This window comes from Lutra lutra, chromosome 1, assembly GCF_902655055.1.
Source record: "Lutra lutra chromosome 1, mLutLut1.2, whole genome shotgun sequence".
In the NCBI taxonomy this organism is placed as follows: Eukaryota; Metazoa; Chordata; class Mammalia; order Carnivora; family Mustelidae; genus Lutra; species Lutra lutra.
The window spans coordinates 200,126,425-200,154,278 of record NC_062278.1 but is presented as its reverse complement, the minus strand read 5'-3'; the positions used below and the strand labels follow the sequence as shown (position 1 = coordinate 200,154,278).

At 44.8% G+C, this 27,854-nt stretch overlaps 1 protein-coding gene across 4 annotated transcripts in view; it reads left to right on the top strand.

Moving 5' to 3' along the window:
- Nucleotides 1-27,854, top strand: part of CACNA2D3 (calcium voltage-gated channel auxiliary subunit alpha2delta 3) — an 880,032-nt gene that overhangs the window by 562,786 nt on the left and 289,392 nt on the right. For all 4 annotated transcript variants that reach the window (XM_047691716.1, XM_047691706.1, XM_047691725.1 and 1 more), the window contains exons 12-13: nucleotides 7,906-7,984; nucleotides 18,943-19,076. In XM_047691716.1, coding sequence (XP_047547672.1) covers nucleotides 7,906-7,984; nucleotides 18,943-19,076 — 213 coding nt within the window. The remainder of the gene's footprint in view (nucleotides 1-7,905; nucleotides 7,985-18,942; nucleotides 19,077-27,854) is intronic.

Genomic DNA, 27,854 nt, shown 5'->3' with positions numbered 1-27,854 from the left:
GTGTCAGAGCCTCAAAAATACAGAACCTAAAAAGACATAATTAATATTCTGGCTTTGCCTCCTGGATGAAGTCCATGGGGCTAGACAGTTGAGTGAATTGTGTCACTCCCTTTGAGGATGTTTGTCACTTGGCTCCTCGCTGCTCCGTGAAACAGTGTCATAGCCTGTGTTCTCCCAGGCGAACTCAGCTCACGTCTCCGAGCAACTCAGAGACACCTTCTCCTTCACCTTGACAAAACGCGTGGGCATGACGCTGCACTTGAGTCTTCCTGCTCAGAAGATCACAAATAGCGTTTTTTTCTGAATTGGGATATTTTCAATACCACACATGAAGTATCAGGCATTGTGCTGGAGAGGAACGAGATTATACAGACTCGTAGAGCATCCCCCCCAATGACAGTCCATTTATCATAATGATCTATGATATTCATTTGTTGAGATTTTATTATTTTTGTAATCTAATTCAATTTGTCCCATCTTACTGTGGCTCAGGGCAGTGTTCCCTTATGTGCCTCTCCTCATCATTTGGATAAGGTTGTTTCTTCTTTTATTATGAGCATGATGGCTTCTGGATCAAAGCGGCCTGCTCAATATAACTGTTTCCATTGGCATCAACCTTCTCTGGGGCTACCTCTGCCCTTGCAGTGCTTTTGTGAAGATGTTATTGGCAGTGACTGATGGAGCATTTGGGCAATAATCAAGTTCCAGCCCTGGTCTTCCACTTAGAGTTTAAAGATTTTATTCAGGAGTGCTTCTCTGCACCAGAATTCATTGAAATGAGCAAATAGGGAAAGTAGGTTAGGAATATCTTTTGTGAAGATACAGATTAAGAACATACTCAGGGGGCGCCTGGGTGGCTCAGTGGGTTAAGCCGCTGCCTTCGGCTCAGGTCATGGTCCCAGAGTCCTGGGATCGAGTCCCGCATCGGGCTCGCTGCTCAGCAGGACGCCTGTTTCCCTTCCTCTCTCTCTGCCTGCCTCTCTGCCTACTTGTGATCTCTCTCTGTCAAATAAATAAATAAAAATCTTAAAAAAAAAAAAAGAATGCAAGTGGAATAGTAACATCTCAATATTGCTATAAAAAAAAAAAACATACTCAGTAATAGTAAATTGGCCTTTAAGACATAAAGACATCAGGGGACGTATTTCTAAAGTCGATGTTGCACACCGTTTTTGAGAAATCCTGGAGGTATTTTAGGGAATAATTGAGTTGGGCAGTGAGTCTGAAGGGGCATGAGCAGGTGGGAGGACATGAAGGTGAGTTCACGTGCTTATTTAAAGAGGCTGCCTCTCGGCTGAATGAAAATTTGGGACCCATGGATGTGGGCCCTCAGAGGACTAGACCATTCTTTTAACAAGTCCCATTTATATGTGTAATCCATTTAAATTGCATGTTTAATAAGGTGTAAGTACTAGATTTATAGTTAAATGTTATTTTTAAATGAAAGGTTTTTTTTTTTTTTTTCCTTAAATAACTGTAAAGACTATATATTTGGAGGTTTTTAAGTGTTCTGTCCTCAGCCCTTTCCTCGGTATGTGGGAGCAAGAGTGGGGTAATTATCACTTCAGGGAGCAGCTTTGGGTGTGTAGACTCGGCTCTAGCTGCAGACATGTGGGTACAGATCTGCCCTTTCATAGAGGGACAAAGAAGGGCAGATAGCAGACCCTGCTTACCCAGTCTGGTTGGTGTGTGATGTTCGTGCCTAATTGGGTTGACACAAACTTTAAAAAAGAAGTAAATGTCCTTTTGATCCATCACTTCTTTTTTTTTTTTTTTAAACCACATACAGGATTATAAATTCCTGGAAGTTAGCCTCAATCCTTAGCAATCTATAGAAACACACTTGTTTGAAATGGCTCTAATGATTTCTTAATTCCTGGTTCCATTTGCCTTTGCTGAGCCCTCATCTTCTCAGTGTTTTTTTAAAACATGTTGGTGTCAGTCTTACCTATGTCAGACCCATAGTGCTTTAAAAATGTAGATCCATGGCCTACTTAGTCTAAGTCTCTGGAAGGGGGTGTTGGAGTAATGTATGATTCAAGGTCCCTGGCGAATCTGATGTCCAGTGAAGTCTAAGAGCTCTCCCCACCCTGGCCAGAGCCACTGTCATCTCTCTCTCACCTGGAACATATCAGTGGCCTCCTACTTCAGTGGCTCTGTGTCTACCCTGTCTCTCTCTGCCTGTGGTCTTCAAACTTGGTTGCACACTGGAACCAAGGGAGATTAAGAGACCCTCTGCTCCCGAGGATCTGATTTATTTACACTTGGATGAGACCTGGGCATTCAGAATTGTAAGAACATCACAGGAAAATCAAATGGGCAGCCAAGTTGAGCATGACTTGTTCTCCACACTGTAGACAGATCTATCCTTTTACAAGATCATGTTTGGCTCACGTCAGGCTTCTAGGCAGTCTCTTCTGTGGTTCTGTTCTCTAACAGTGGTTGCAAGGGCCCTATTGTCTGCCCACATTGATTCTCTACGACTTGTCCTGGTTGAGTGCACTCCATTTCCACTGGTTTCTTCAATATCCCTTGAGCATGCCTATCTCAAGGGTTTCAGACCTTCTGTTCTCTTTGCCTGGAACATTCTTCCCCAATAGCCATGTGTCTTGTTCCGCCCCACCTCCTGCCCCTGTTTTGTTCAGATCCCTAATCACATGTCACCTTATCAGGGAGGGGGTTCCTTCCTCTCTTCCTAAAGTAGCAGATTTCATCCCTCTCCATTGCCTTACCCTGCTTTATTTTCTTCATAAGCATTAAATCTTACAAATAAATGTTAGATACAAATTTGCCATTAATTATCTGTCTCACCTTCATGAAAATGTAAACTCCCTGAAGACAGAGAGTTTGTCTTGTTTATCCATTTTATTCCCAACACCAAACCCCATTATGAGCATGATGGCTTCTAGATTAAAGCCAAGAATGGTCCCTGGTTCATAGTAGGTGCTCAGAAGCTACTCGTGACAGATGGGTGATGACTTGCTACTCTTGAACTGTCTCGAAAGCATGGTCATCGGTGATACCCCATTCATTACCAAAGGGAACGTGTGTGGGGGGTGGCAATCTGCTTTCTGGTTGTGCTGTGCCCATGATAGCTCTGTTGGAAGGCACTCTCCTTCCTCTATTTTAATGACTATAGAAAGAATAAGTTTGGTTCATTATTAAAAACTCAAACTACCTATATTCACCCAAGTTGAGAGGAATGGTACCCCTCAAATTTCTGGTAGGAACTGCATCTACATGAGTCAGAGCATAATTTGTTTTTTGGAAAAACAGGAGTGAGTTTTTTGTTTGTTTCGCTTGGGAAATTTTATACTAAGTAGATTAAATTAAGTGACTTTGAACTTTGAAGTGTCCACATTCTAACATTTTATTAAGCTTAATTGGGTTTACAGAACATTTAAAGACCATACAAAATTAAATGGGAGATCAAAATGAACTAATAGGTTGATGCAGACTTTTTTCCCCCCTGCCTTTGTGCTGCTTTAACAAAAGTGGTGCCTTCATGCCTACAGAAAATGGGCACAGAGGCCTGACTTTCTGGGGAGCTTCGGTGTGTCCTGTTCCTGCAGTGGTCCAAACTGAGCCACAGTTCTGTTCTTGATATTCTGTGCTGTGAACTTGACTTTTGGAACGACCTCTGACCTGAAAAGTATCTGGGCTCGAGGCGGACTTGTGACTATGTCTTTAGCGGTGCTTCTTGGATAAGAAATCTCCGATTGTTGGAAATAAAATCTATCAGGTTACAGAATCTGCTAGTGATAGAAGTGAGGAGCAATTTGATTATGTTGCTCTGGAAGGTTTTGCACTCAGTTAATTGAGTCATGGAGCATGGCCACCCATGACTCAATTAACTGAGTGCACCATGACTCAATTAACTGAGGCCATCCACCCTCAATGGATGCAGGGCTGGGTAGTAATGTCCACATAATGTCTCTTCCAGTGTGACGTTTTCACCCCTATGGTGATTCTTCCTAGATCCTTACAGAATAGTTGAGGAAGTTGCAGTGTGATTACTTTCTCCTCATTTAAAATGATCTTTCAGGGACGCCTGGGTGGCATCTGCCTTTGGCTCAGGTCATGATCTCAGGGTTCTGGGATCGAGACCCGTATCAGGTTCTCTGCTCATCAGGAAGCCTGCTTCCCCCTCTCTCTCTGCCTGCCTCTCTGCCTACCTGTGATCTCTCTCTCTCTCTGTCAAATAAATAAAATCTTTAATAAATAAAGTAAAAAAATAACATCTTTCATCATTAAAGCAATACTTGTTTACTTGTAAAAACACTGAAGACGTAAAAAGTGACACAAAAAGTCTAAATCTCCTTGAAGAAAAATACGGTTGTATGTTCTCCAATATCCCACAACTTGCTTTTCTCCACTTACTAATTGATAATGGATGCCTTTCTGCATAAATATATGGCTACATGGTATTCCACTCCATCAATACACTATAACCTTTTTAGCCAATCAGCTGTCAAGAGACACTCGAGCTCTAACACGTTTCGACTATGACAGATCACGAGGGTGAGCATTCTTTTTCTGTGTATTTGTGAAAATGTATAAAATGAAATTACAGGGTTTTAAGAAGCTGTGCAACTCTGTATTTTTTCCATATGCCTACCACTTCCTGTCATCTTTGATACCCACTCGGCCCCTCCAGACATTTTATTTGGTATCTGGGTTATAAGATAAATGCCTAGAGGTAGAATTACTGGGCCTGAAAAAATTACAAATATAAATTGCTTTGGATATTGTTAAAATGCTCTCCAAAATATTTATTTTGGAGTAAAACGCCTTCTCTCTTGTTGCCAGTTGAAAGGCATCATTGTGAGAAATCCAGGGCGTGAACCGAGTATCATTTGATGATGTTTATTTTATAGGCAAAGATTTGACAAGTCATTCCCCTGCCGTTTCTACTCAGATAAGGAGGCCAGTCCACTGGGAGCCAAGGGCGCCACATAAATGGAAATATTGAACATGATTCTGATTTTCTTTCATAAGCAATACAATAAAATGCAAACCAACAAAATAAATATGATGCGTATAAATCCCTCAGCATGCACCTGACCCCAGGGGATGGTGCTAGCTAGGGAGCCAGGGCAGTGGTGTAGGAACATGGTGGGGGTGTGGGGGCAGGGATGCTGGTTTCCGTTGTTGTGGTTATTGTTAGCACAATTATTCTTGAGCAATCGTGTCTGGTCGGAAGTTTGGCACAATCCTACTGGTTTTCCGAACGGGTTGCCATCTATTTAAGTGAGGAATTATAGATGTTTGGCCAATGATTCCCAGCACTGTTCTGGAGTTTTAACTATGCTGCTGAGAGAGAACTCAGTTCATCCTGAGCTGCTTCTTCTGGATGGCAAGGGAGATTTGGTATGTGTAGGTAGCTTTCCTTGATAATAAGCGGGCTGCTCTGTGCCAGATCTTTTCTTCTTTGCCCACAAAGGTAGACTCCTGGCTTCATCTGCTAATAGCTATCCTTTAAGCCATCCGCTTTGTTAAGAACCAGTGGAGAGGCAAGATTTGATAGGTTTCGTGTTTTCCCTTTATTAAATAGCTTAAATTTGAGGGGCACCTGGGTGGCTCAGTGGTTAAGCCTCTGCCTTCAGCTCAGGTCATGATCTCAGGGTCCTGGGATCGAGTCCCGCATCGGGCTCTCTGCTCTGCGGGGAGCCTGCTTCCTCCTCTCTCTCTCTCTCTGCTTGCCTGTCTGCCCACTTGTGATCTCTCTCTGTCAGATAAATAAAATCTTAAAAAAAAAATAAATAGCTTAAATTTGAAAGAAAGGTGAAGATGTAGGAGCATGGGTGCATGCTCTGGGCCATGGGGCTGATTGGGGTTTTCTAAATGGACAGATGCAGCATCTTCAGGAGATTGAGAGGAGGCCCCAGTGTTATCCTGAGGTCGCTGAAGACCTTTCCCATTGAATTGGGACTTGATGAAATTAAGCAAATCATTTTATTTAACTGAACCTCAGTTTCCCCCTTAATCAGACATCTTCAGCTAAATGCCAACAGTGGCCAGGCAGGAAAAGTGAATAGGGAAGCTACTTTTTTTGGGTGGTGGGGAGGTCAGTGATAACTACCTTTGGCTGCCTTATTTTTTTCCCTGAAAGAAGCCAGAATCTCCCAATTAAAAAATCATAATAATAATAATAATAATAAATAAATAACATATCCTTTCTCTGTCAGTGTGACTCCTTTGGGAATAGTGTGGAAAAGAGTGAAGGGAATGAAGAGAGGCAAAGTTCTCTTTGCCTACTCAGCGACCCAGGAAGTCCCTTGGGAGCTCTGATGGATGGAAGGGCTGCTTTGGTGCACACAAATGAGAACTGGCCAAGGTGACATAATGACAATGTGTATTTCAACATTTCTCTCTAAGCTAGCTCCTAAGTTACGATGCCCAGATAAGAGAAGATTTATAGTTAAAACAAAATCGGGGGCACCTGGCCAGCTCAGTCAGTAGAGCACACAGATCTTGAACTTGGGGTTGTGAGTTCAAGCTCCACATTGGGTATGGAGCCTACTTTTTTTTTTTTTTTAAGATTTTATTTATTTATTTGACAGAGGTCACAAGCAGGCAGAGAGGCAGGCAGAGAGAGAGGAGGGAGCAGGCTCCCTGCTGAGCAGAGAACCCGATGCGGGGCTCAATCCCAGGATCCTGGGATCATGACCTGAGCCAAAGGCAGAGGCTTTAACCCACTGAGCCACCCAGGCACCCCATGGAGCCTACTTTTAAAAACATTAACTCATTCATTCACTAAAGCAAAATCTGCCTTTTTTATACTCAGCTAGGAGCATTCATATGTTTGTACCCATTCATGTATTGAGCATGTTCTCCATTAGGACACAGCCAAGAGAAAGAGACATCCCACCCTTCCCTGTGTCAGGGGCACCGTCTGTGGAGATCAACCTCACAGATGTAATTGCACGAGATACTACTTCACAACAACTATAGTAAAGGCACTGAAGGAGCAGTGGGTGCCTGAACCAGTTTCGGTGGGCTGGACATCAACTGGGGTCACATGCTCAGCATCTTCATCTGATGGCATGTCTTCCTTTAACTTGGCCACAGGGAGGTAGTCATGGGGCTGTGCGTGGCCTCCAGCAGAGTTTTGTTTGGACTGGGTACTGTTGACCCACATACTGTTTTAACTTTGAATTCAAGGGCTGCAACCCTTTTAATCCCCTATCTTTCTTCCATCTAACCCTCAAGTACTACTTTGGGAGAGGGGTGGTGCTCTGTTTCAAAGGATTCTGGCCTCATGAGAGAGAGTTGAGAAAGCAGTAGAAAATGAGAGAGCCAGGGTTTTACACATGCTCTCTGCTCTTTGGGAGCCAAAAGCTTAAGAAGGCTAGAAAGAGTCCCCATTGGTCTCCTGGCTACAGGCCGTGCCTCTGGACCCAGTTAATTACCTCCTAAAACCATGCCAGACACCACAGATGGTAAGAGTGTCTGCAGCCTGTCCTCACCATTGGGGGGGAACGTTGAAGGTCTTTTGGTGGCGTTTGTATTCCCAAGAAGAGCACACTGTGTGTTTCCTGTGTGGATGAGGAAAATGGTTACGGATTCGGTCCAGACAGAGATGGTCCTTGCCCATATGTGTGCACTCCACCCCTCCCCCGGGCCTGCGCTGCTGCCCATTTCCTATTTTAAGTCGCTCTCCTCTGTCGTGAGTTGCACACCGAAAAACAACCACGGCCAGTGCCATATGGTTGAAAAGATCAAAGCCTCCAGTTTTGAATATATTTCTAGCTGACTGTGCTTCAAATGTCTTAAATATGTTCCTACAGATGGGAAGCCTGGGGCATTAAAGAGGAAAAGCACATGTGCGGGAGCCCCGCATGTGGTCTGGGCAGTGCGGTGAAAGGTGCGTATCGCTGACGCCTGTGCTCCTCTTCCTCCCAGGTCCGCATCTTCACCTACCTCATTGGGCGAGAGGCTGCTTTTGCAGACAATCTCAAGTGGATGGCTTGTGCCAACAAAGGTAGGTTCTCCCCATGTGCTGGACTCCCAGTAACTTCCCCTTGAGTGTGCCAAAGATGGGATAGTCAAGAGAAAGCAGAAAGTTCTCAGATGAGGCTATGAGTTCTAAGATAAGATTTGGATATTTCTAAGTGGTGTGTGATAGACGTGGAACAACTTCTCCCAAAATACGTTGACAGATTTTGAGGACATCGTCAAAGGGAGTGGTTAAGCCTCTGCACTCTGCCGCGTAGTAGCTGGGTAAGCTTGGGAGAATTACTGGCCATCAGCAATTTACTGTCCATCCAATATATCTATGTGCTCACTCCCCACTCTCCATCCCCTTGCAGTTAGGTGGGGCCTCAAGACAGGCTCTGGCCAGTAGGCCATGAGCAAAACCGAGCTGGGTCATTTCCGGGCTAAAGCTTTTCGGAGCTGGTGTCATAGTGTCCATACTCTGTTCTCCTGCTCTTGTGAACTCTAAAAACTCTGTTCCAGACGAAGTAGTCATTGAATGACTTCATCAGCCTGGTTCCCTGAGTGACCACCAGAGACTGGTGCCCTTCTACTCCTCCTGCATCCTGCCAGCCCACATGGATATATATGTGTAATTGATAACCCTTTGCGCGAAGCCACTGAGATTTCCAGTTTGATACGTTCCCATAGCGTGACTTAGCCTACTTAACCTGATTAAATTCATTAACTTTAAACAGCCTCAATGATCTGATCTTCGAAATTAGAATGTTGAGAATACTTCTTCCTTTGATTCCTATTAAATATCAAGATTAGTGAAATAGTGTAGATTAGGTGCCTGGTTCAGTGCTGGGACACCGTAAGTGCTCAATAACCATTGCCTTTTCCATATTCTGGAGTCCATTGATTAAGAATCCCCTGTTGTGTGTTGGAAACAACAGTTTAGGGAAGGCAGAGGGAGGGAAAGAATAGGGCCCTCTCGTTTATGAAGGGCTTCCTTCCTTTCATGCTATACACGACCAAGAAGGCAAAGCATAGGCAGCAAATAGGTGGTAGAGTCCAGACTACTGGGGTCTTTGACTGGAGTTCAAATCCAGCCTCCACCATCCACCACCCACGCACAAGTTACCAAACCTCTCTGGATCTGAGTTGTGTCACCTACAGAAGAGGGGTAGTGATGACACGTGCCCCAGCTGTTGTTAGCCTGAAATGAGACTGTGCAGGTCAAGCTGGGAGCGAAGTGCCTGGCACATAAATGCCCTATTATTTCCTGGTGCCATTTTGATCTGCAAGCATTGTCCTCTTCCCCCCTCAGAGGCTACATGCTCCATGAGAGTAGCCTTTAGCTCTGATTACATCATGAGCACTGGAGGAGCACCCAGCCTCCTGTCTTACTCAGAAAGAGTGCTCATTTAATGTTTGAAAAATGAGTAAATTGCTGTAAACACTAATAAAGGAAGACATGTCCTATCGCAAGGTACACTGGTCGTGATGGACATAGGTGGTCTTTTTTTTAATATTGTCTCCTAAACCATCCATTATTTTTAAAAGTTCCAGAGTTTGTGCCTCCGTGGAGGAAAGAGGATTCCATGAAGAGTTTGCACATCCCAGCTCTTAAGAAAAAGTTATTTCAGTTGCAAGCAAGCAAAGTTGCTCTCTGAAATTAAAAAAGAGGAGTGTTTTTGGAGAGGAAAAGAAGTGACTCAGAGCCCAGAGTGGGAAGGGAAGCTCACGTCTCATGAGGAACCAGGGAGCTGAGTTTCAGTTCTTTTCCTCCTTGATTTCTTTCATTGCTCTTTGGCATTCTTCCTCTCTGTAGACAGACCCCCCACCGCATGGTGCAGTCTAGAAATGACCACCCCATGCCATGCACACTCATCTGTCCACACAACACAGTGTGGGCGGGACATGGTATTAAGACAAAGAGTTTGTATCTTCTCCACTTGAGACTGATCAGCACTTTAAATTCTATTTCAAGTCCCTTCCTTCCCCCAGAAAAGATTATGACCCCCCTCTAAGCTTGGGGTAGGACTCCCCACTGCTGAACTGGGTGTGGGCAGAGGTAAGCCCATGGAGAAAAACAGGTGCATTCTGGCAGGGTCTCAGCGCCCTGGTTGGGTGGACGTGGGAAGTGAGTCGTGAAAACGTACGTGGCCAAGCAAATGAACATTGCTCACCCTTCCCTTTGCTTGACATTGTTTTGAATTATCTGCTTCTACTTGGAACCATCTTTTAAGCTAGTGTCAGTTCCCTCCATCTAAAAAGTAGACAACTGCATGGGAGGTTTTAACGTCTCCTTGAAGGGCTAACAGAACACATCTTACGATGATTTCAGTTTATTGGCCGGCTGGCCTCACCAAAAGGTATCAGCAATTTGGATTGTCTCAGAATAATGCATCTGGCTTCACTTCAGGCCAAAGTACAGGGGAAACATAGGCATCAAGATATGGGGGCTGTGCAGCTCCCAGATTTCCTCTGAGTGAAGAGGCCATTGTTGAAATAAGTTTTGGAACTTTGTTGACCTTTAAAAACCTTGAGCGAGCTATACACGTCTCCCCATTTTTTCCTTTATTTTGTGGTCTTGAAAAGAAGGAGTTCCTTTCCATTTTCAAATTTTTAAAAATGTTGCTGTTATTCCTGCCACATCAGATTTGCCATCCTTCCCCACCAGCTAGTACGCCTTTAGTCATGGGTTCTTGTTTTTACCACTGTCTGTGTCCAGCTGATGAAAATTACTCAAATTGAAGTCTTGTCTTAATCAACTAATATTACACCATAATTTAGTTTTAGTCATTGTTTATAAGAATCTTTGAAGCATCCTTTTGAAGACAATTTGGTCAACTCTGAGTATTCCAGGGCCTGGCTATAGAACGGAGCCCTTTAGATTTAAAAAGTCTGAGTGCAGCAGCTTGGAAAACCCAAGGAGGTAATAGTAGATGCTTAGCTGGCCAGGCCATTGGATTCCACAGTGATCCTCCTTCTCTTCCTGTATAAATCCAGTCATTGCCTTCCCTGCCAAAGCAAGTCTCTCTGAAGAGGTCTGCCTTCCTTACTCTGCTTCTTTTCTTGAAGGGCCTTGGGAATAAAATGTCATTGTTTGCCACTCTTCAAAGTAACAGTTGCCATCAAAATTTTAGGTTCCAGTCATCTGTGCCCATATAAACATTGGCTTCACGTTGCGTCAGTTATGGGGTTTTGGACCACGTAACATCGGTGAGCAAGTATTCTTCTATGGTCATTAATTAAATCATTGTTTATAGTCTCAGATTGTTATAGTATGGAGGCAGCATAACATTTTTCATCTCAAGTGACATGAGGTCCAGAGGGCCCCCCCCCCCCCTTACATATTTTCTCCCTGAGTCAGCCAAGTTCTTCAGTGAAATGAAGCATTAGCATTCGGGGACCAAAACAGACCCAGGGAGAGCCCAGGGGAGCCCAAGGAGAAGCCTGCTGGCTCACCGGCCAGAGTGACTCAGGAGTCACAGGACCAGCACCGACCTTTCCCCTGGTTCGGTGGCTGAGAACCCACGATCAGTACAGGTCCTCTTGCTGGGAAGTCTGGTAGCCAAGGGCACAGTTCTCAGCCAGTGCGCCTCAGACACTGTCCCCTGGAAACGGATTCCTGGGGACTCCCACACCCGTGGCAGGGGTTCTCTGCCTTGTCCAATCTCCTAGCAAAAACCAGAGAGGCCTGGAGCTCATCGGTTTGTTTCATTTTATGCATAACTAGGTCCTATCATGAGGGAGCCAGCCCTAATGAGGCAAAGCAGCAAGCCATTTTAAATACATTAAAACAATCATTGCCACTGTAGAATGGCTCATGGAATTTAAAGCTCTGCTTTCACCCTATTGGATAAACAAGTGAACTGGGGAAGCAGAAGAGAGGGGCTGACTAGCCCAGATATTCCATAAAGCCATGATGACCTTCTCTAACATTCAGTGTGCCAAGATTTTAAATAAGCACTGCCTGATTCTCCTTCAAAAATCATGGTGAAGGGAGTGTTTTCCAGCTGTGCAAATAAAGAAGGGCCTCTGTGTTTGGGTTCTCAACCAATCCGTCATCGTTAGGTCAAATGGAAACACCACATGAGTCTCTCTTGGTTGTCTGCTCAGCTTGTCCCTTCTTGATGGGTTAATGGTCATTTTCTCATTTGAAAGAGCTCTGGTGGACTGAGCCCTCCTCAGAAGTTCAGACCCACAGTCTTTTTCTATCAAAAAATTATGAACTACACTCTACCTTTCCAACTGTCTTGTTCCCTCACTAAATTTATGAGGCCAGAATGGTTGTAGGTAGGGTTGAGTGAAAAGTGGAGATTAAAACATTTTGCCATTTTGGAACAGGTGGGAGAAGGCAAAAATGCCATTCCGATATATTTGTGTAATTCTTTTTAAAAATTTTTGTACCTTTTGACTAATATCTCCCTAATTCCCTCAAAAACTCCCCTCCCTCCCACCCCTGGTAACCCCATTCTACTCTCTGGTTCTACACCACGTTTGGATTTTTTTGATTCCATGTAGAGTTCACATATAAGTGAACTCTAGTAAACATAAAGTATTAGTATTTCTTTGTCTGACTTATCTCATTTAACATGGTGGCCTCAGTGTCCATCCATATTGTCCATATTGTCCATATTGTCCCAATGGCAGGATTTCTTTCTTTCTCATGGCTCCGTAATACTCCAGGGGGTACATGTAGAGTTCACATATAAGTGAACTCTAGTAAACATATAGTATTAGTATTTCTTTGTCTGACTTATCTCATTTAACATGGTGGCCTCAGTGTCCATCCATATTGTCCATATTGTCCATATTGTCCCAATGGCAGGATTTCTTTCTTTCTCATGGCTCCGTAATACTCCAGGGGGTACATGTAGAGTTCACATATAAGTGAACTCTAGTAAACATATAGTATTAGTATTTCTTTGTCTGACTTATCTCATTTAACATGGTGGCCTCAGTGTCCATCCATATTGTCCATATTGTCCATATTGTCCCAATGGCAGGATTTCTTTCTTTCTCATGGCTCCGTAATACTCCAGGGGGTACATGTAGAGTTCACATATAAGTGAACTCTAGTAAACATATAGTATTAGTATTTCTTTGTCTGACTTATCTCATTTAACATGGTGGCCTCAGTGTCCATCCATATTGTCCATATTGTCCATATTGTCCCAATGGCAGGATTTCTTTCTTTCTCATGGCTCCGTAATACTCCAGGGGGTACATTCTGTATAACATGAGGATTGGAGTGGAGAGGATGACGGTGATGAAGCTGAAGACGGGGGTGTGTTGTTAGTCACAGCTAAGCATGCTCAGTGATAGGTAGAGTGCCAAGGACATCTGTATATTATCTCTTTTTACCTCTTAATGCTTTTGGAGGGGCATGAGCAGGAAACAGACCCGGAGCAACTGGCACCTTGCCCCAGGTTAGCAGCCCACGGATGGCAGAGCCAGGATTCAGGCCCAACAGATCCGAAGCCTAAGCTTAGCTCCTCACCAGGCTGTGAGGTCACCTCTCTCTGGGAGGAAGAAAGACCTGTTTCAAGGAAGACTTTTGCATGCGTCCCATAATAGGAGAGAATCTAGAAAATGAAATTTAGAGATTGAGGCAGGATTTTAATATGCCATAGCTAATAAAGGCTGGACGAGGATTTACACCCAACTGATGTGACCCACAAGTGGTCGTGCCCCCGCCTGTGTAGGCCTGTGGTCCAGTTCCTGACATTTTACAAATGGGGACACTCGGGCTCTGAGAGGAGACAAGGTAGGGGCATTTGGCTCAGCGACAGAGCTGCACACAGGCCAGCATTCCTAGCTCCACTGCCTGATCCTTCAAATTATTTTTTCTAGCATACCATTTGAAATTAAAAGTGTCCTGTTATTCACCAAGGAAAAGGTTTGCCCCTAAGGGGGAGGTTTGGGGCTGATTCTGATAGCTTCATGCTCAGGAGAGATGCCCACAGAGGCAGCTGGGTGCCCTGCCCTGGGGCAGGGGGGCGTCCTTTCCCAGTGGGTTCTTTCCAACTCACTGAACATGCACCCCTCAGTTCTCAGGGCCATTGGACCTCTTCCTCAGTCTCCATGAAATGATCAGGAATCATAGAAACAGAAACCTGTTTGCAAGCTGTGTGTTTCTCTACAGAAATAAGTGCTTTTTTAGTAGTGTGTACTGTTGACAGGGAGGAGGAAGAGGGAGGACTGCGAGGGTCTTCCAAGTACACTGCTGCTCCCTTAGTGAATGCAAATCCACCCCCCAGCCCACCCCATTGCCCTGGCAAGACTGAAATCTGGGTACCGGCTTGCTCATTTCCGGTGTGTCTTCTTTAAGAGGGCAAAAGCCTTTGGGAAGACTCACCAGGAGCAGTGTCCATCGCACCCAAGATGGAAAGAGGACCTTGGCGTGTGAGGTGAGGTGCCTAGCCAGAGACTCCTACTGAGGAGTAGCCTCGTGGGGCCCTCAGCTCTGGCCCTGCTGCAGAGCTGAGTGTCAAATGATGTGCTGAGGGGGCATCGTCTGCCGAGGCCTCTTTTAGACAAGGGCCCTCAGCACATCTCGAAGCGAGGGCGGTAAAATCTCAGAAACACAAAACACCAGGCTGCACGTGGTTGATCTCACTGAAGAGTGGTAACCCAGAGTTCACAGAAGGCTCTGTGAGGGAATAAGGTAAATAAATCGATGTTAGGTAGAAAAATGAGCAGACCACTTGTAATAGATGGCTAATTCCAGCATTAATTAGTCCTTGGTAATTACCAAATGATTGCTGATTCTGTTTTCTTGCATGATCTATGAAGTCTAAAAAGGCACATTAAAGAAGAGAATAAACATTCAAGGGCTAGAATTTAAAAGAAATAAAAGTGAGGGGCGGGAGGAGGGAAGGTGGCTAGTCCGGAGAGTGCAGAGGGAAAATAAGGGGAACACCTACAGTTGCAGCCAAGGCGTCCAGCCCTCAGGGACTTCCTGTTATCCATCAAAAGGTACATTTGTTAACTAAAACTTCTATGAAAATATTGAAACACAAAAAAGAGCCTTTCCAAAAGGTTTTAGGTTTTAATGGATTGGGGCTAGATGATAAATTTGCATTAAGCTCTTTACAGTGTACAGTACTCATAGCATTTTTGTAACTTCAGCTTCTCTTTTATACATCTGCATCTCTGAGATAAAACTCAGAACTGTGATCTGGATTTTCAGTAGATCTTTGGTGCTAATTACTGAGCATTTCCCAGGAACCTCAGAGAGCCCCACATTTCCCAACCCCATCCTCAACCTTCTCAGTCACCCAGACACAAACAGCCCATGAGGGGTGCCCTCCTGGGACGGGACCTCCAAACAGCCATGCCTGACCCTTCCCAATAAACTTCTCTGGTGGTTAAGAGCAGAGGCTTTGGAATCTGATGAACTTAGATTTGAATCGATCCAGGTTAAATTACTGTGGTTTCTTTCCTGTCTATACAGTGAGCCCACAAGTTGGGCTCTTGCGTGGCCCCAGTGCAGAGAGGCAAGGTGAATCACAATCAGACCTCATGACTGTTCTTGCATTCCTATTGGCTGCCCCGGACCTCTGGGCCTGGTTCTGAAAATGGCACTCTGGACAAGATGGGCGCCAGCTTTTTGTAGATGTCATGGAGCTAATACTCCAGTGAAATAGAGCAGAGTAAACAAAGAACGTGGTGGTGGGGTGCCATGAGAGGAATGAGTTCTGACAGCTGATCGCTGAACGATAGCAGAAGCCAGCCACAGCAAAACTGGATAGAAGGTGTGCAGGGCCGAGGGGGCAGCAAGTGCTAAGGCCTGGGGTAGGGGGGTCGGGGGTGGGGGATGAGCATGGCCTATGAGAGGAAGCAAAAGGCCAGGGAGCTGGAACAGTGAGCAAGCGTGGGAGTACAGAAGGGGATTCTGTCATGCAGGTGGGGAGGGGCCAGTTGAGGGAGAATCTTGGCGGTCAGGGTTAGAAATTTGGATTTTATTCTAACTCTGAACAGAAGGTGTTTTAGGGTTTTAAGCAGGGAGGTGGTGATCTGCTTTATACTTTCAGATGATCCGTCTGACTGCCCAGAGGAGCCTAGATAACAAGGAGGGAGAGGGGCACGGAGGCTCTGGGGAAAAGACGGTGGAGTCTTGGGTTAGCTGGGAGCAATGGAGATGGGAGAGAGGATTTCCAATGTATTATAGAGGTAGGGCCAGAGGGACGTGCCATTGGATTAGCTATGGGGTGGGGTGAGGAAATGATGACTATCAAAGATAATTCTTAAGTTTTTGGCCTAACTGGACAGTGGCGCCATTTACTAAGATGAGAAAGACCCACCAGGGGAGGAATGGATTTGGACAGGGAAACGGGGAGTTGGCTTTGGACAAGTTGAGTCTGAGAATCCCGTTACTCATCCCCATTGGAGGTGTCAGGTATACAGTTGGCTGTGGGTTTGTAGCTCTGGGGAGAAGCCAGCTTTTCAGAGCTCTGAACATGATAAGCAAGGCCAAGTAAGGGTGGTGTCCCAGTTCAGTCTCCTTCCAAATGCATGATTGTGTTTCCTTCCTACTCCCCTCCACCCCTGCCATATAATGATCTGTCTCTCCCATCCTCCTCCTTACATTCATTCCCTTTCTTCTCTTGGCCCGGTGTTGGGAAACCCAAATCAGGGATTTTTACTGTTGGCTTTGAGCATGAGAATAAAAATGCAGACAAGCAAGAAAATTCCCACTGTCTTCAGTGCCCATTTGGTACATGACTCCATTGGGGTTGCTCTACACTGTGAATGGTTCACCCACGTACCCTGATGGTCCAGAACTCTCAGCTCTCTCCTTCTCCACTCAACATGGCAACACCTGTCTTGGCTTGTCCTTTATGCCTTGGCTGTGGCTCTAAGACCCTTCCTCCAGAGCCTAGATTCGCCTACTAGAGAAGTAATGGAATGTTTTCTTGCTGATTCACACACTGACTGTAGCTGCCATGAAGGAAGGATGATAACTACAGATGCTCCCCATCACCCAGCAATGCTCTTGCAACTTGCCTCCCCCTACCTTGCCTCCCAGAAAGGGGTCTCCTGGAAGCCTTGGGAGAGCCCTGTCCCAGATGGGTGTCCCTCACTGGGGTACCTGGCTTCAGGGAGATGAGCCCCCTCCCAGCCTACAAGCTAGAATAGGCACTCACAGCCTGCTCCTTTGGGGCCCCATTTCCCCTGGGATGGGCGAGGCCCTGGCCCTGGACAGGAGTGACAATGCATGTTAATTAGCACTGTGCAGAGCTGTCATCAGGAAGCCAGAAGCCACATGGTCCCAACCTGGTTTGGGGTTGGCACAGCAAATTCAAACCAGCTGGCCTCTGTTTGGAAATGCCCTGGGAGGGCCCTGCCCCTTTTCTGGACAACAGAAGGGCTGGCATTTCCTTACCCAGAGCATGCTTTTAGACAGAAGGTTTCACAAACACTGTAGCAAGTGCTGTGTCGTATCTGGCTTCAGGGGCACACGTACCCTTCTCTGGTTTGTTGGCAAGTAGTACATGCCATGAACTTAGTTGTAAGGGTCCTTATGTGAAGGCATAGGGAGGAAACATGAATTTTGTCCATCCAGTGTTCCCCTTATTAAAATCCTCCCAAAGCTCCCTGCCTAATAAAGGAGGTTAAAGTCTAAACTGCTTCCCAAGGTCTTGTGGGACAGGCTGCTCATCTCTGATTTATAGCATCTGATTTCCAGCCCCTCTCCCCCAGCTTCCTCCTGCCATTCTGAGCTCTTTTCAGCTTCTAGAAAAAGCGTGACTCACACCATCGGCCTTTACTCAACTTTGTGGGATACACAGTTCCTCTAGCTACCTGGCCCTCATCTTTCAGGGGTCAGCCCCGACCCTTCCTCAGGGTAGCTGGGTTGGATAGGCTGTCCCTGTTGTGATTTTCAGCATCATATTCGTTGTGCTACTTTGCAGTAGTCTCAGACCTGCCAGGCCCCCGGAGGCAGGCGCAGTGCTCACCTTCTTAATCCCTGCTTCTCCAGTGTTGTGCCCCAGGAAAGACTTCCATAAGTGAATGAAAGCCCCTTGCTACCCCACCGGGGATCCAGACATTGCTCAGTGCATGCCTTCCCTTCTCACATCTCCTAACCCGGGACGAAGCCAACCAGAGCCCACACGAAAGACAACTCAAGATCAAAACGGTGTCCCCATCTGGGAGATGATAGCATGTTTAGGACTTTTCCTGTTACTGAGAAACCATGTCAACCCAGCATATTGAAAAGGCAGGTCTGGTAACCACATGAGGGGTGTGAGCTGGAGTTTCCACCTCAAACACACAAAGGGCAAAAAAATTCTGAGGGAGCAAAAGGCACAGTTGAAGAGACCCCTACGCACAGGTGACCTTTGCTGTTTGCTGCCTGATACCTGCGAGAACGTGGGCAAAATCCGTCTCTCATCTGCCTCCGGCATCTTACCTTATCTGCCTCCGGCATCTTACCTTGCGAGTGGGCATTGTATCTGCTTCATCGTGTTCTCAAGAACAAATGGGACAAAGCGTATCCACTGTTCAGCAGATTCTGTGCCCCTTCAAATTAATCATAGCTATTGTTAAGTATTAAAAAGAGAGAGAGAGAGAGAGATGTGGCCTTTACATTTCGTGGTTCATAGTTTTCCTATTGGAAATAAACACACTGAAGTAAAAAAAAAAAAGTTCTAGAATGGCATGTAAAGAGGAGCCCCCCATTTCTGCCAGAAAAGGTGTAGATGTATGTGTCCATGCGTATGTATTGAAACAAGTCTGGGAGGACATTCTCTAAAGGGTTAGCAAGGGGCTTCCTCGGAGAGGTGGCTTTCTGGTTGACCTTACTATGATTCCTTTTGCTTGATTATATTTTCAGTCCCGAGAACGGGTGACTCATGAAGTGGGTGATAGTAAAGAGGAGATACAATGTTTAAAAAGGATAGGGAAAGAAACAAAAGAAGTTAAGCAGAGGCCAAGAAGGCGTGACATATGCACGCTCTGCCGTTGTCCGTCTTTCTGTTACTAAGCTTGGTTCTCCCTTGGCAGGATTTTTCACTCAGATCTCCACCTTGGCCGACGTGCAGGAAAATGTCATGGAGTACCTGCACGTCCTCAGCCGGCCCAAAGTCATCGACCAGGAGCACGACGTGGTATGGACTGAAGCTTACATCGACAGCACTGTGAGTCCTCGGGGGCCGCTGGGGGTGGCCTGAGAGTTGTCCTCTGTTCATTCCAGAAGACGGTGTTAACCTTAAAAACAAAACTGTCAGTTATTTTTCCTTGCAAAAGTAGGTTTATTCAGGAATAGCAGAGAATTGCAATCCAGGACAGGCAAATTACAGCAAAACCTAGGCAAATCCAACAAACGAAAAGAGAGGAATATTTTATGGAGAAGAAGGAGAAAGTTGGAAGGGGCTGTTTTGAACAAAAACCCAGTTCAAGAGTTCAAGATGATGATGGTTTCCTGTGGGCTGAGTTGCAAGGGTGCTGGATTTCTTGTAGCAGCTGCAATGTATCTCTTTTCCTGTTGGGGCCTGTAACTGATGCTTCTTTCACGTTGAGCATTCTTCCGTAGGGTCTGTACTTGACAGTGCTTCCCGCTGGCCTCCCTTCTAGCATCCACTTTCATGAGGTTTCCCTTTCCTGATTTTTCCAATGGCAGTTGTCACTTTTCCTCCATGATAGGGCCCAAAGACATTTTCCCTTTGTTGTGCCGTTTGTGTTGGTCTTCTCGACAAGCAAGTTGGGTGGAAAATCACAGTATCAGAATGAGGCTTGCACTTCTGGAAGGAGTTCAGTGGGCAGAGGAAAGTCCCCTTTTTACCGTGTCTTCTCTAGTTATTTTGCTTTCCTCCTGTGTGTCCAGGTTCTGCCTGTAGTCATGTCTGTGGTCACGTTAGAGCCCGTCTTCGCCCTCTGAGATGCCCGCTCCTGGAGGTGAATCTTGGGGGCTCAGCTTTCGGGAGGGTAACCAAAGCTCGGCTCCAGCAGCGAGCGGGAGCCACGGTAGAGGCCAGCAGGTGCACTTTCTTCCCACGGACAAGCAAGAGTGTGCTCCCGCGGTGGTGATAGCCACACGGCACTGCTGTTGGAAGTCTGGCCACGGGCTCATTCTAACGCCGACTTCCAAGCAAAAGAATCTGATGCTGAATTAGCGTAGAAGTCGCTTTGCCAATCATCCTGCGATGGCTCAATGGCTGGGTTTCTTGTGTGATTTCAGGGTGATTTTTCATAGTGATAATGAGTCTGATGGGAGTGGCGTTTTTCATTTATTGATTGTAAGTGTTCTCACGGGGCCTCTTCTCCCATCGTTTTTGTTGGGATTAACATCACATTAATCACTGTAACCCAGACACAGCTGTCCTCCAGAGTGATCTCAATGGCTGCGGTGGGCCGGCTTTTCTCTTGCTGGGCTTGCTCACTCTGGCTGCAGTTCTGGCAGCTGCAGCCAAACGCAGAGCGGGAACAGCATATGGGAACCCATCTTGGAGGCCACCGCGGCCGCCTGCCCCACCTTGGCCTAAATAAAGGACACGGTGGGACCACGGAAATAGGAACTGGTCAGTCGCCCTGCATAGAGATGGATGTTAAGCTGAAAAACCCTCTCTGGTCACCAGGGCTCTCGTCGTTTTCACAGTCTGTCCCCAGGCTTGTTTAGAAGCATGGCAGCAAAATAACCATAATTCCTGTGGGCGTCAGCTACCACTCACAGCCATAGCATCGGCATGGGTGGGTTCCCCTCTTCCTGCGTGTGGCTGAGTAAGGCAGGAAAGGCAGGTAGGAAGAGGAGCAGCAGGACTGGAGCTAAGAACGAAGTGAGCCTGTCACCAGGTGGTTTTGTGTGCAAACCCTAAACGACCACTTTGATCAAGTGTTCTATTTGTTCCATCAATTTAAAACCTATGAAACAGAGAGTCTGTGATTAAAACACACCTGGAGAGACAGACAGGTCCCTCGACTAGGAGGTCCAAGAAAAGGGATCCAACTGCATAGAGAAATTCAGTAAAGATAATGGTGGCTTCTCCGCTCTGTGGGGTTAGCATGGTCTTCGTAACAGATGCTTTTGAGAAAACTAGGTAGCCATTTAGAAAAAAATAAAATTAGTTCTATTCATCGGGCCATAGCCAAGAAAGAAAACCGAGTGGATCTGTAAAAAATGAAACCATACAAGCACTAGAACAAAACCCTCTATGACCTGGATTCAGAGAAAATCTTTCTAACAACGACTCTAAAATCCAGATGCAATGAAAAGACTAATAAGTTTGACTACATAAAGGCAAAACAAAATGAAAACCAACTTTTATCAGTCAAAATCCATGATAAGCAAAGTCAAAGGCACAGGGTAATATGGGAGGAAATATTGGCAACGTAGAGCACACAGAAATCAATAATCTTAACACATAAAGAACTTTTCAAAATTGAGGGCAAAACCTTAGAATTCCTGTAGAAAAAGCAAAGACATGAGCAGACAATTCACAAAAATAATAAAAATGGCTTTCGACAAATGAAAGATGTATAGCTTCACTTGTAGAAAGAGAAGAAAAATGAAAATTATACTCTAGTAAAATACGATTTCACACCTATCAGAGTGGCAAAAATTAGAAGCCTAACTGTGCACACTGTACACTCTGTTGGTAAGGCTATGGGGAAAAGAACACCCACAGACACGTGTGGGAAGAAAGAATGTGACAATCTCTGTGAAGGGCAGTTTGCATGTACGCTTTGATCCAGCAACTCCCCATTTAGGGATGAACTCTGAAGATGAATCTACAACAGTTAGAAAATACAGATGATACAACAGGTCTGCTCATTACAGAAATGCTTGTCATTTCAAAATATTGAAAGTTACGTAAATACACAAACATAACAGAGAGATCATGATAAAACTGTGGTACACTCACATCATGGATCTTAATGTAAAAGGAGGAATGAGGATGACACATTACTACTGGTTGATATAGAATGATTTCCAGGATTTGTTGCTAAGGAAGGGGAACAAAATGGAAGAGTATTAATAGAATGCCACTTTTTGTATAAGAAAGAAGAGAAACTCAAGATATGCATGTACCTGCTTCTTTTTACGAAAAGGAACACAGCCAGGAGACACCGGAAACCAATAGAATCCCTTACCTATGAGAAGTAGGAGGAAGAATGGAGGAGGAGATAGTGAAGGAAGTGGGACGTCTCTGGGTACACCTTTTTGGATAGTTTGGACTTTTTGAAAGCAGCTTGATGTTCTATGCATGCAAAAATTAAAATCACTAAGAATGGGGGGAAAAACCCATAGTGAATGCAAACAGAACCAAATGAATCTGATGGCATTTCAGATGAACTACAAAAATTATCAAGAAAGGGAGGAAAAGCAGTGTATATCTTGAATATAACCATGATGCACTATATTAAAGCTCAAACATAGTTCTAGTTCATAGTTAGTCTAGGTAGGAGAGAGGATGGGAAATAAATTTTAAACTCCTTTTGGTGTCATTTGGAGTTGTATGGGTCCAGCAATTCTGAATCAGTTTTGTGAGCATGGTAGAATTGAGCAAAGGCATAAATGAGGAAGACAAGGCTGACACCCATGGGATGAGACTAGGTCGGAGGTATCAGAATGAAACCCCAACCAGGTCCTTTGAAAGGGCCCAGAAGCAGTGGTGCCCTAGTAACAATGAGCACATCTAGAACCCAGAGCCCAGCTTCTAAAACCATTCCCCACCAACAGAAACCAGGGTTCCTTAGAGAAATTGCTAATTCCAGGGCTTGGGCTGGGAAGGTGCCCCCTCTCTGCTCCCCCCAAAACCCAAAAACCTGGAATATTTTAACCCACTGAGCCACCCAGGCCCCAAAAACTTTGAATATTTTATGCCAGAAACTAAGAAGTGCCAAAAACAACAATGAGGTCATATCAAAGGACACAGGAGTCAGTATGAAGGGGCCCTTTCTGGTCAACTCTGGGACAGTAATGGGTTACAGCCTGTGGAATAAAACAGAAATCCACGTGTTCTTACCGTTAGTGAACAGATCAACACATGTCAAAGAGATGAACTAAAGAGATAATGAGATAGGTGCGCAGGGTTGCAGTGGACAGCAGGCTGCTGACTAGTCAATGTGAGGAGAGTCGTGGAGATGGAAAAATCACAACTTTTTAGGCAGTTTGGGAAAGACTGGTTAGGACAAATGTCATCAGTAGATGCTAAACTAACAGGGAGATTTGGTACAGGGTATTTTCATGGTCTCAAAGATCTTTGACTAGTTCTCAGGGGGAAAAGTAGTGTCTTCACAGTGGAAGAATCCAGACAAAATCTAGAGTGGGTCCTCAAAATAAGTGTCATGGATGGGAAGCAGATGGGCATGGTATGCTTTTGGAGAAGGACATGTCCGACTTACAGAGGATTCTGGCTGGGATACGTAAACCTGAAGGTCATGGTGAAGGAAGGTCATGGAAGAGGATAAAGCTTGGTATTAATAGGTTGTCTTGCCTTAGATAACGTTAATCACTTGAATAGATTGTTTTAGATTTACTAAATTACATACACACATGCACATGTATGTACGTATGCATATTTACATTTGTAGGGATGTTCAGAGCTAAGGAGCTCCCATCCCTGCTTCAGCTTTTCCACTAAAGAATTCTCAACAGCAGAGGCAACGTAGAGGTCTGGGAGCAACTCTGGACATGAAGTTTTAGAGAAAATGTCTTTGAACAGCCTTGTGCTTTATCTTCAATACTTTATGAAGTTTGCCTTCTGTTCCATAATCATCTTTCCTTACTTTAAAATGAAATAATGCTTTTAAGTGGTTCATAATTGAGTAAAAGGGTATGCCAAGATAACAGAGCTCATTTATTCCACCTCTTCGAGAATCCTTTGATAGAAATCCTTTGACATAAAACTAGCCCCCCAGAATATGTCTGTCCTTGAAATGAATGATCGCTCAGCACCTCATTTCCAGCTTCTGTTGTATCTTTGCAAATAGCCCTGATAAATAAATTCCCTAGTAGAATGTTCTGAGAGTCCCTTCTCATCTTGGTGGTGCTGAGAAACCTGCTGGTTTGGGGCGGACTCTGGGGTTTCCCTCCATCTTCTTTCTAGGCCTGTTCAGTGAGGATAGGCAGCTGCTGCTCCAACAGATCCTTCTTTGGCCAGGAAGCAAGAATCTTTCCAAAGTCTTTATCTATAAATAAATAAATGTATGTATGTATGTATGTATGCATTTATCTGGGCCTGGGTTCTGCCAGGTCAAGGACAAAAGCCCCCTGTTGTTTCTGCAGGCTTAAAATAGGATTTGTATGCCCACCAACATTGGAACACCCCCCCACAACATGAATGGGGGAAGGGATCAGCAATTGCAAATTTATGACCATCTTAACATATTCTGGAAAGTCCCAAGCCAGCATTGCCCTAATGTGTTCCACCTTGAAATAATGAAAGAGACCAAATTTAGAAGCATTTGACATTGGGACTGGTGACCCCATTTTCATAATGTCCTGGTTTAGCGATGTCAGCTTTGGATTTTTTTTTTTATTGAAGCATTTATAACCTACCTTAGTTTATTAACTGATAGCATTGAATTTAGAGTTAGGGCTGCTTCAGTTTGAATTCCATGTCTATGCCCTACAAGCTATGTGACCATAAGCAAGTCACTTAACTTCTTTGAGTGTTCTTTTCTGCATTTACACAATGGACATAAAACCTACCTTCCAGGGTTGACACTAAGGATTAAATGTCTGCATGGTGAGAGCACAGTAAATAATGCCTGTCATCCTTCCCCACCCTCAGGAAGTCAGTGGTAATTTTTCTCCTTGGCTGTGGGAAGTTTTGGAAATCTTCTTTTTTGGGCTGGATTTTGCACAGTGACTACAACATGGCTTATACCACTTTGATACTAGAATCTGGCACTTAGGTATAATGAGTACCTTGGAGCGCTCACTATTCGTCTAGAGACGAATATTCGTCTAGTCCTTTGGAATTCATTTTGCTGTAATCACCTGTTGTGGGCGGGGCACTAAAGTCTGGGGCTGGTATTGTCCCCAAGAAGGACGGCTGCACCATCCAGGCAGAGCCCCCATAGCCTCACAGACTGCCCAAGGCAGGGCATACATGGTAGGAGCCCTCTTACCTACCTGCCATGTGAAGGACTTGGTGCCCTCCCTTTGCCTTGACACAGTTCGTGCCGATTGCCCGAAGCACCCTGGAGGTTGGATCTGGAAGGCCATGCGGGTACCACGAGTTGATGTACACGTACGATTGTGCCAGGATGAGTTGTGAACTTACTCAAAGTTAGTTGTCTTCATACTTAGCCTTCCCACGCCTGTTGATGCCAGTTGTGATTTTATCATAATTGTATAATTAATTAAATATTATTGAAACCAATAACTTAGGAGTGTTAAAAGCTGTTACTTCTGGGGATATGTAAATGAATGCATTGGAAAGACTCTAAAGAAAATTGCTAAAAATTTACCAGTATGTTAACTATGGGCAAAGCATCTGTAAGGCTGGGGAGCACAGCTTTCCATGCATTCAGAAGAAATTGATATTTTGCCTGCCTGCCTGCCTTTCTTCCTTCCTTCCTTCCTTTCTTTTTGGTAAGAGTGGTTTACCTAGATTTGTTTGTTCCATCTTAGGTTGATGGGGAATTCTGGTGGCTGGGTTAGTATCTGCTTCTTGTCTTATTGCCTCTTGGTGGCCTCCAGGAGCTGGGAGCTCTGTGGACAATGACCTTACCAAAAGACCCTCCACTCAGAGCCTTGCAAGGCCCCACTGCAGTTCTCTGCAGCTCAGGGACCTTTTCCAGGCTCTTTCAGATTGTTGGTAGAATTCAGTCCCTTGTAATTGTAGGACTGAGGTCCCCATTCTCTTGTGTGTTCTCACCTAGGGATTGCTCTCAGCTACTAGAACCGAAAGTTCCTGCCACATGGCCAAAGATAGGCAGTCATGCAGGGCTGTTTGCTTTCTTCCAGACCAGCAAGAGTGCATCCCTCTCTAAAGCTTTGCCTGCTTTTGAAAGCTTCTGATTAGGTCAGGCCCACCCAAGATAATCTTGTCATTTAATTAACTCAGTCAAGTGATAGTAACCTAATCATGCTAGTAATACCCCATCCTACTCATAGTCAAGGGGAGGGAAGTGTAAGGGTCATGTACCTACTGAGGCAGACATCTTGGGAGCCCTTTTAGAATCCTACCTATTGCAACAGCTTCTGTCCATGCGCTGTGGTCCGAGAGGGAAAGATAATGCCAGAAGGGAACACAAGCACCACCTCCTGCTCCCTGCCAACTCTCCCTTCAGAGCAAGTCTCAGGGCAGCGGTGCCTGTTTAGCATAACACTCTAGGAGCCTGCTTCTTTTTGTGACATTGTAGACTGAAAGTCGCTTTATTTCTGGGAATCAGAAGACTTGTGACCCTGCTGATGTAAGTCGTTTCTACCAACTGCTAAGGGATTAGGTATTCATCGGTTATCTAGTAAATGTAGACGCTTGATTCCACAAGCGGGCTTAACATGGTCTGAGAAGCCTTCTTTCTTTTTAATTATCTGGTGGTTAAGGCGAAAGGAATTCCTGTTTGCTTGACTCATCAGTCATTATGGCTGAAGACCCAGCAGCAACAAATACAATTATATAATTGATTTAATGCTTAAATGAATAGCTTGAAATGACCCTGAGTATGGTATTTTCCCTTTTTATGAATTACATATTGATTCATACGTTTCTGGGTCTGGGCAAGCTCAAGATAAAAGTTTGTAAAGGCCAAATACAGAGTCTGGCTCATGAGTCAAAGATTGCGTTTCACTAAGCCTGATCTAGACTTGGGACTGACAAAATTTTCCTTTCAGGGCCCATCCTCCCTGCCTCTTACTACCAGTCTGATTAAATATTCTGCTTCCTGCCTGGCTGTTCTATTCAATTTGCTTTCCTGGTGAAGCCCAAATAAATGAATTAATGTTAACAACGTTAATTATGTTTAATCTAATAAGATCTCATGTATTAATTGACAAAACAGCAAACACCAGAATTCTGAAATTCATGGGCTTCTTATCTGAATACAAGTTGTGCACAGTCATTATCTCTTAGGTGCAGAGCGAAAAATCATTAACAATGGAATTTGTTCCATTTTGTAAGCAAATGGCTTGTGCTTTCCAGTTGGGATTTAATCATCTCTGGAATGCTACCCAGCTTGGTGTGCAGGGTAGAACCTGTATTAAACCAAGGAAGCATCAGCATCCCTGATCAGCCCCTCCAGGGGACTTTACACAGACCATGGTGACACGCAGAAGGGAAGCAAAGAAGTCTTTTAGAAACAGTGGGAATGTGACCATTTAAAATAATGAGAATTCATTACCAAGCCCGCTGCCCCGCCCTGTTGATGGTAATGCAATTCGGAATGCAATTTGTAGGAACTTTCAAACCAATTTAGTTGCATTTGCAAATTGGACATGTATCCTTCCGCTTCACCCCCCACTAAGTCCAACTTGGAGAAAATGCTTTGCATTTGATAAATTGCACATTTGTTTCAGTTTCCCACCTAGGAATGGTACCTAGGTCGTTTAGGAGTCCTTTGGGTGATTGCTTTAAGCTTCAACATCTTATTGCCTAGAAGCAATTACTCAGGGGGTCGAAGCCATCATAAGGAAGTTGTTGGGGCTTGGAAGCTGAATTTACAGTATTTTCCCAAGACACCGCTGCATAGCAAAGAAGTTCAAATCGTCAAAACAAAAGACACACATATAGAGAAACAAACCATCCTGCTGGGTCGTGGAACAGAGAATGCCATCTGCATTACATGGCATGGAGGGAACTGATTACGTTGGGACCTCTATTTCATAGCAGATGGGTTCATTAAATTTAATAGCCTCCAGAGCCTTTAGAAACCGTGTTAAAAACATGTGGAGCATGCTGTGACACTTCACTTCTGCCCCTACAGTCATTATAACTCTGGCACAGACTATAAATATTATAGTACTTTAT